The sequence below is a fragment of the Lipotes vexillifer genome, unplaced genomic scaffold (assembly GCF_000442215.2).
Source record: "Lipotes vexillifer unplaced genomic scaffold, Lipotes_vexillifer_v1.1 scaffold1457, whole genome shotgun sequence".
NCBI classification, from domain to species: domain Eukaryota; kingdom Metazoa; phylum Chordata; class Mammalia; order Artiodactyla; family Lipotidae; genus Lipotes; species Lipotes vexillifer.
The window spans coordinates 568554-578061 of record NW_006784622.1 but is presented as its reverse complement, the minus strand read 5'-3'; the positions used below and the strand labels follow the sequence as shown (position 1 = coordinate 578061).

Here is a 9508-nt window from a genome sequence, read left to right as displayed (position 1 = left end):
CTGACTGCTGTGAGGTGATGCCTCATTGTAGTTTTGATTTGCATTTCTCTGAAGATTAGTGATGTTGAGCATCCTTTCACGTGTTTGTTGCCTGCCAGTTTATACCTTAAAAACTGTCACTTTAGCCAGGTTTTTTTTTTTTTTTTCTTGCGTTATGCGGGCCTCTCACTGTTGTGGCCTCTCCCATTTGCGGAGCACAGGCTCCGGACGCGCAGGCTCAGTGGCCATGGCTCACGGGCCCAGCCGCTCCGCGGCATGTGGGATCCTCCCGAAACGGGGCACGAACCCGCGTCTCCTGCATCGGCAGGCAGACTCTCAAGCACTGCGCCACCAGGGAAGCCCTGTCTACCTATTTTATGTATAGTAGTTTATATCTGCTAATCCCAAAGTCCTAATTTATCCCTCTCTGCCCCCTTTTCCCTTTGGTAACCATAAGTTTGTTTTCTATGTCTGTGAATCTGTTTCTGTTTTGTAAATAAGTTCATTTGTATTTTTTAGAGTCCACATCTAAGTGATATCACATGATATTTGTCTTTCCCTGTCTGACTTACTTCACTTAGTATGATAATCTCTAGGTCCATGTGGCAAATGGCATTATTTCATCCTTTTTTATGGATGAGTAATATTCCATTATGTATATATACCACACCTTCTTTATCCATTCATCTGTTGATGGACACTTAGGTTGCTTCCATGTCTTCGCTATTGTAAACAGTGCTGCTATCAACACTGGAATGCATTTATCTTTTTGAATTAGAGTTTTCTCCAGATAGATGTACGCCTGGGAGTGGGACTGCTGGATCATATGGTAACTCTATTTTCAGGTTCTTAAGGAACTCCATACTGTTTACCATAGGGGCTGCACCAGTTTACATTCTCACCAACAGTGTAGGAGGGTTCCTTTTTCCCCACACCCTTTCCAGCATTTATTATTAGTAGACTTTTTGATGATGGTCATTCTGACTGGTGTGAGATGATACCTCATTGTAGTTTTGATTTGCATTTCTGTAATAATTAGTGATGTTGAGCATCTTTTCATGTGCCTGTTAGCCAACCCAATATGTGTCTTCTTTGGAGATGTCTATTTAAGTCTTCTGCTCATTTTTTGATGGGTTGTTTGGTTTTTTTGTTATTGAGTTTTATGAGCTGTTTGTATATTTTGGGAATTAACCCTTGTCGGTCACATCATTTGCAATATTTTCTCCTGTTCCCTAGGTTGTCTTTTTGTTTCCTTTGCTATGTAAAAGCTTGTAAATTTGATTAGGTCCCATTTGTTTGTTTTTGCTTTTATTTCTATTGCCTGTGGGGAGTGACCTAAGAAAACATTGCTACGATTTATGTCAGAGAATTTTTTTTTTACTGAAGTATAGTTGATTTACAATGTTGTGTTAATTTCTGCTGTACAGCAAAGTGATTCAGTTATACATATATACATTTTTTATATTCTTTTCCATATGGTTTATCACAGGATATTGAATAATACAGTAGGACCTTGTTGTTTATCCATTCTATATATAATAGTTTGCATCTGCTAACCCCAAACTCCCAATCCATCCCTCCCCCAGCCCCCTCCCCCTCGGCAACCACCAGTCTGTTCTTTGTTAATCTATTTCTGTTTTGTAAATAAGTCCATTTGTATCATTTTAGATTCCACATCTAAGTGATATCTATTATTTGTCTGTCTGTCTGATTTACTTCACTAGTATGATAATCTCTGTCCATCCATGTTGCTGAAAATGGAATTATTTCATTATTTTTATGATTAATATTCCAGTGTTGTGTGTGTGTATGTGTGTGTGTGTGTATATATATATATATACGTGTGTATATATACACCACATCTTTATCCATTCATCTGCCTTTGGACATTGGTTGCTTCCATGTCTTGGCTGTTGTGAATAGTGCTGCTATAAACACTGGGGTACATGTATCTTTTCAAGTTACAGTTTTCGTCTTTTCCAGGTATATGACCAGGAGTGGGACTGCTGTATCATATGCCAACTCTATTTTTAGATTTTAGTTTTTGAGGAGCCTCCATACTGTTTTCCATAATGGCTGCACCAGTTTACATTCTTACCAATAGTATAGGAGTGTTTCCTTTTCTCCACACCCTCTCCAGCATTTGTTATTTGTAGACTTTTTAATGATTGATAGCCATTCTGACCAGCATGAGATGATACCTCACTGTAGTTTTAATTTGCATTTCTCTCTCTAGTAATTAGCCATGTTGAGCAACTTTTTATGTGCCTGTTGGCCGTCTATGTGTCTTCTTTGGAGAAAAGTCTATTTAGGTCTCCTGCCCATTTTCTGATTGGGTCTCTTTTTTTTTTTGCTATTGAGCTGCATAATTGTATATTTTGGAGATTAATCCCTTGTCGGTTGCATCATTTGCAAATATATTCTCCCATTCCATAGGTTGTCTTTTCATTTTGTTTCCTTTGCTATGCAAAAGCTTGTAAGTTTGACTGGGTCCCATTTGTTTATTTTTGCTTTTATTTATATTGCTTTGGGAAACTGACCTAAGAAAACATAGCTACAATTTATGTCAGAGAAGGTTTTGCGTGTGTTCTCTTCTAGGAGTTTTACAGATCCAGCCTTTGATCCGTTTGGGGTTTATTTTTGTGTATGGTGTTTGTAAGAGAGTGTTCTAATTGCTTTTTTTTTACATGTAGCTGTCCAGTTCACCCAGCACCACTTATTGAAGAGACTGTCTTTTCTCCATTGTATATTCTTGCCTTCTTGTTGTAGATTAATTTTGACCATAAGTGCTTGGGTTAATTTCTGGGTTTTCTGTCCTGTTCCATTGATCCATATGTCTGTTTTGGGGCCAGCACCATACTGTTTTTATTACTGTAACTAACTTTGTAGTATTGTCTGAAGTCTGGGAGGCTTATACCTCCAGCTTTTTTCTTTTTCCTCAGGATTGCTTTGGCAATTCTGGGTCTTCTGTGGTTCTATATAAATTTTAGAGTTATTTGTTCAAGTTCTGTGGAAAATGTCCTGGGTAATTTGATAGGGATCACATTAAATCTGTAGATTAGATTGCTTCAGATAGTATGGTCATTTAAACAATATGAATTCTTCCAATCCAAGGGCATGGGTTATCTTTCCATTTCTTTGCCTCATCTTCAGTTTCCTTTATCAGTGTTTTATAGTTCTCTCTCAGCATATGTCTCATCTCCTTGGTCAGGTTTATTCCTAAGTATTTTTTTAGGCAATTTTAAAGAGGATTTTTTTCCTTTACTTTCCCTTTCTGATATTTCATTGCTAGTGTAAAGAAATGCAACAGATTTCTGTATATTAATTTTGTATCCTGCAACTTTACCAAATTCATTGATGAGCTCTAGTAGTTTTCTGGTGGTGCCTTTAGGATTTTCTCTGTATAGTACCATGTCATCTGCATATAATGTCAATTTTTCCTCTTCCCTTCCAATCTGGATACATTTTATTTCTTTTTTCTTGTCTGAGTGCTGTGGCTGATTTCTATTAATTTTATAATGTTGCTTTTACAACAGAAAACATTTTAATAATTTGATATTGACCACCAAAGTTATAATATACTCACAAATCCACACCTTGTGGCACTGACTATATGACTAATTGAAGTGACCTAAATAATTAATTATGCTTATTTAGTACTAAAGAAAGATCTCAAAGTGCACACTCTGCTAAATCATATCAGTTTATTTAACACTTATGTAGCTTTTACCATGTAAGACAGACAGACGCTGTTCTAAACACTGTATTCATTGAATAACTACCCTATGAGGAAGGTACTGTTACAGAGGACTTTAAGAAACTCAATCAAGGTCACATTGGTCTATGTGGCAGAGCTGAAATTTGAACTCAGGCAGCCTGGCTACATGGTCCAGCTCCTCAATGCTATACTGCCTTTCAGTTGGCCAATCAAAGCATGCTTAGTGGACATAAGTGATGCTCGGCACTATGAGGGATGCCAGGAAACCAAGGGTACAATCCTTAATTTGAAGAAGACGACCATTCTCTAGGCCTTAGCCATAGTCCCCAAATTCTGATCTCTCAACCTCAGATAAATGTCATCCATGTCACAGCTAAATGCTAGTCACAGAGAAACACCTCCTCTCACCCATAATAACAAAAGTTCTGAATGAAAATCTGCAGCCTATTTGCTTGGCGCTTTATGGCAATGTCAGTGTTTTCAAAGTATGTGCTGAGAAGTCTTAGAACTGAGTGAAGTTGCCTCATGTTCTGCAAATATTTTACTCAAGTTTCTCTCTATACATATATTTGTATATACACACCTTCACACACTACATGTATATGTAACTAATGTTACAAATAAGTTTTTAAACTAATACTACAAACTAAAATTACACACTGAAATACATTTTATTGTGTACTTTAATACATAGGAAACTCACAATTCATTACAATATGCTCTTGGATTGTCATTGTGCATATCTCAGATGAAAGAGTCTCCCTCTATCTCTAATTGAAGAGTATTCTAAGATTGCAAGACAAATTCTTTCAAAGCCAAAAAAACTGTTACCATTTAGAAGGTGATATGATGGTTAAGAAGAATGGCACGTCTAGATACCACTTCGAGCACAGGTATTTACCACGTGAATTTGGGCAAGTTTTAAACCTTCCTTACCTTAATTTCCTCATCTGTCAAATGGGACAGTACATACCTCATAGAGTTGTAAGAAGTAAAGGATGTAAAAATATACTTAGAAAAGTAACTCAGGCAATAAGTACTCAATAAGTATTAGATACTACTATATATACCATATAATTTCTAGTGCAAAGATACAATATAATTTTAGTGCAAATACTTATCTATAAAATCAGTCTTACCTTATCATGCAGCCAGAATAAATATGGAATTACCTTAAATTCTAACTAATGTTGATATGCAACTGGAAATCCCATTTTTCAAGTTTTTGTGTTCATTCAACAGTTGAATTATTATTTTTACAAGTATTGCAAATATAAACTAATAAATTTATACTAATTAAATACTACTCCAATTTTCAAATTTGCTGTTTAAAATTTTGTTAGGAAAAAATATTGTGCATTAAAAAAATAATATATTGCATCATAGTGAAATTTGTTTTTATGTTACCTTATTCCAAGGGGAAAATAATTACCTCTTCCAAATATATTTATTTCTTTTCATGGCTACCCTTCATTTAAAGTTTACTTTTGAATAATACATGTTGAAATCAAATTATAACAAAATATTAGCCCCTTATCTGGTAGAGTGTTACACTGTGGTGGATGATTCTGCTTATCACCAAAGAACAGCCATTTAACCTCTCCAAGATTGATTCTTTTCATGACAATAAGACTATTAGAATGTGCAAAGATATTTTAAATAAATGATTGTGTTTGTTTTTTCTTTCTTTTCTTGCAGTCATTCCCAACACAGCACTACAACCCGCCAGCCTTCAGTGACTCTCCAACGGGCCATCTCCCTGGAAGGGTAAGACGATAAGAATAATATGGAGCCTTCTCTTAAACCAAACCGAGCACCCTTGTCACTTTGAGCATAAATTCTTTCCTCCCTCCCTCCCCACGTTACCCCTTTTTTTCTTTCTGTTAGCAAATATCTATGAAGCTTATGTTAGATATATGCCAAGCACCATGCGAGGTACTACACTGAACAAGTCAAATAAGATCTTTTCCTTCAGAGGACTCATTATCTATTGAGAGTGGCAGAAATATAAACACACACCTGCACATAACAGTGTAAGCATCACACAGGAAATACATATGAGGGATTAATGAAGGATCCAGAAAGGATATCTGACCGAGAATGGGTATCAAAGAGGGAGGGGGGAACAGGTCAGGATGGTTTCAGAGAAGATATAACTCTCGAGCTGAGAACTGAAGCATCTGTGGATATTTGCCTGACTGACAGATATTGGAAGGAAGGGTACTCCCTGCAGGAGAAAGAGCACATGCAAAAACATGAACATCTAAGCAGATTTCGGATGTCAAAAGGCCACTGAGTGATTTGGCGCAAGGTGTGCAAGGCAGGAAATGAGAGTGGTGATGTTGGCTGGCCGGGCTTACGTGTAGAGGACTTAGTATTTTGTATTTCTAAATTCCCCAATCAGATAGAAGCTGAAGGGGCTGAGAAGGAGTTAATGTTTCCATCCACTTGCTTTATGATCACAACTGATTTAATTGAGAAAACTTAATTGGTTACCGTTTAAAAATTAAATCACTATTTTTCCAATATCTGTTACCAACTATGCTTTGTTCAACCCTATTTCTCAATGACAAGTAGACTTCCTTAATGGCATTTCAGTTAAAATCTCTATTTAGTCTATTTTAAAATCTTGTGTTTTCAGTCAAACCTCTGTCTCTCTTTCCAACATAATTAAGACTTGGGGTCCGCCAAAGTGCTCTGGAGTTGATAGAGGAGTGATCTGCTCTCTCTCTCATACCGCCCTCTAGATCTTCCTTTCTCTTAGATTTCTTCTCTGGTAGAAATGAAGTTGTTTAAAAAAAAAAAATGGGAAATGACATTCCTCACATTCTCCGGTGGCAGTCCTCCTTTCTGTTGGCTATCACGGGTGATGCAGCCTGGATGGGTAGAGAACCAAACACGCACCAATGCTAAGAAACTCAAGCAACTCCCCCAGCACGTGGTCCCCTGGGAGCATCAGCGATCTTTTCCACAAAACCCCCTGGCAGTAGCACACTGTAGTCCTCTGATGCACTCACCCACTTTGCCCCAGCTGCGTCAATCCCTCCTCACAAGCACATAGTCACCCTTTCTCATCTGTCCTCAGCAGCTTCAGATGTGAGGCTTGCAGACATGAGCAGCATCCATCTTTCCTACCCCTCAGGTGGAACTTACTAGGGCTAGTCCTTGCCTCCTTTCTTTCTTTCTCCCTGCCTGACATTCTCATCTTCTCTCCCCAGGGCAAGTCAGCAAACTCCATGACCTAGTGGACATCCACTTGGGAGGGAGATGTTAGCCTTTCCTTCCTGGAACAGCATAAATCTTATAAACACTTCACGGGGTGCCCTTTCTTGCCTTTAGCGAAGGAAATCCACTGCATGTCCGCAAACCCATGGGAACATGAGTGAAAGGAATGTGACCTCTGCATGAACGCTGCCCTCCCCTCAAACGGATACCTCCTTCTCTTCCTAGCCCTACTCTTCTGTTTTTGGCAGTAAAGAACATCAAACAATTTTAGCTCCTCTATTAAAAAAGAAAACAAAAACTGAGATAGGAGTGGGGGAGGAGTCAAGATGGCAGAATAGGAGGACATGGAGTTCACCTCTCCCCATAAGTACATCAAGAATGGAACAATTCTGACAGAGCACCTGCTGAAGAACCCCAAAAGACCCACATCAAGACATTAAAATGGTAAAAATTAAAGATCAAGAGAATCTTAAAGGTGGCAAGAGAAAAACAAAAAGTCACATACAAGGGAACCGCAACAAGGCTATCAGCTGATTTTTCTGCAGAAAATTTGTAGGCCTGAAGGGAGTGGCATGATTCACATAAAATGCTGAAAGGGAAATACCTACAACCTACAATACTCTACACAGCAAGACTGTCATTTAGAACTGAAGGAAAGATAAAGAGACAAGCAAAAACTAAAAGAGTTCATCAATACAAAACTGAACATAAAAGAAATGCTAATGGACTTTCACTAAGTGGAAAAGAAAAGGCTGCAACAAGAATCTATAGGAAAGGAAAAAATCCCACCACTAGAGGCAAATATATAGTAAAGGCTGAGGATCAACCACTTAAATATGTATACTTAAAGACAAAACAAGTATGAATATTAAAAGATAAAATATGTAAAATAAACTATAACTACAATAAACAATGAAGGGATAAATATGAAGATGTAAAATATGACATCAAAAACACAAAATGTGGGAATCTAAAATGTTTACCTTTTAGAATGTGTTTGAATTTAAGTGACTCTCAGCTTAGAACATGTAGAAATATTATAGATCAATATATAAGAACCCTGTGATAACCACAAATAAAAACTCTACAATAGATACACAAAAACTAGAGAGAAAGGAGCACAAGCATACCACTAAAGACAATCATCAAACCGCAAGGGAAGAAACTAAAAGAAGAAGAAAAGAACAGAAAAGAACTACCAAAAAAAACCTCCATAGAAAACAAGTAAAATGGCAGTAAGTACACTGCTATCAATAACCACTTTCAATATCAATGGAGTAAAAGCAACGATCAAAAAACATAGGGTGGGGGCTCAAGGTCAAGATGGTAGAATAGGAGGACCTGGGGTTCACCACACCCCACAAGTACATCAAAAATACACCTACAAGTGGAACAATTTGCACAGAGCACCTGCTGAACACTAGCAGAGGACCTCAGACACCTAAAGGGACAAGAACAATCCCCATGCAACTGGGTAGGACAAAAGAAATTTTCAAAAGACAAGAGGAAACAGGACACGACCTGCACCCCTGGGGGGGAACTGAAAGAGGAGAGGTTCCCACACCCAGGGAAGCCCCCTCGCTAGTAGGGAGGTCAGCTAGGACAGAAGGGGAGCTTCAGGGGCTCAGAGGAGAGCACAGCGACCAGTCTGTGGCAGGCAGGACAGAGTAAGGCCTACATGAATGGTTGGTGCCACAGCCCTGCATGTCCCAGCCTGAGACATGTGTCTGCTGGTGCAGACAGAGGCTGGGTGCTAGAACCTGGGGTTTGGAGAGCAGACCCAGGGAGGGGACTGCTGTTAGCTGCAAAGAGAGAGCCTGAAGGTTTGGGAGTACAGAGCTCTACAAGCGGGAGTGTTTGTGGAAGAAGCCCAGGCCGCCATTGCAGCCCCCTTCCCCACGCACCAGCCCCTGCCTCCCTGGGCACTAGAAGGGGCTCCTGCCTGAGCAGGTTTGCAGGCCTCACCCTCCTTGGCCACCGCCTGCAAGAGCAGGCTCACTCACCCCCGCCCCCTCCTCCACACCCACAGCCCAAGCAGGCTCACATGCCCCACCCACTGCGGCTGCCTCCTTCACCCCTGCCCACCCCAGCAGGCTGGCATTTGTCCCGCCTGTTGCCGCCTCTGACCCCACCCACCTGGGCAGGCTCTGGGACAGCCTCGGGAACAGACACTGGTGGAAGGCCCACATGCAGAGGTGGGGCTGAAACCACAGCTGAGCCTCATGGGCCATGCAACTAAGGAAGAAGAGCTGAAATCTCTCCTCACAGCTGTGGGAACTGCGGATTTACACCCCAGCTGCCGGCTTTGCAAACTCAGCACCTGCAGAATATCCAAATGAATGAGTGCTCCCCCAGCTGAGATGGGTCTAGCTTTAGCAACTGTGGGTTTGTGGGCACATACACATGGGGACTGGACCGGGCCAGAATCTGAGCTGCCTCCATAGCTCCCACAGCAGGTCCTGGTGCACAATTACTGCAGTCCTGGGACCTGACTACAGGGGATCTGTGCTGGTAGTCTGGTGAAAAGAACGCCTGAAAGACACCAGGGCCAATTGCCGGCATACCCATTGTTAAGGTGAGAGCGGT

At 40.1% G+C, this 9508-nt stretch overlaps 1 protein-coding gene across 5 annotated transcripts in view; it reads left to right on the top strand.

Moving 5' to 3' along the window:
• The window catches only part of DLG2 (discs large MAGUK scaffold protein 2), a 1040068-nt gene that overhangs the window by 602886 nt on the left and 427674 nt on the right, over positions 1 to 9508 (top strand). For all 5 annotated transcript variants that reach the window (XM_007456974.1, XM_007456973.1, XM_007456975.1 and 2 more), the window contains one exon: positions 5396 to 5464. In XM_007456974.1, the coding sequence (XP_007457036.1) occupies positions 5396 to 5464 (69 nt within the window). The remainder of the gene's footprint in view (positions 1 to 5395; positions 5465 to 9508) is intronic.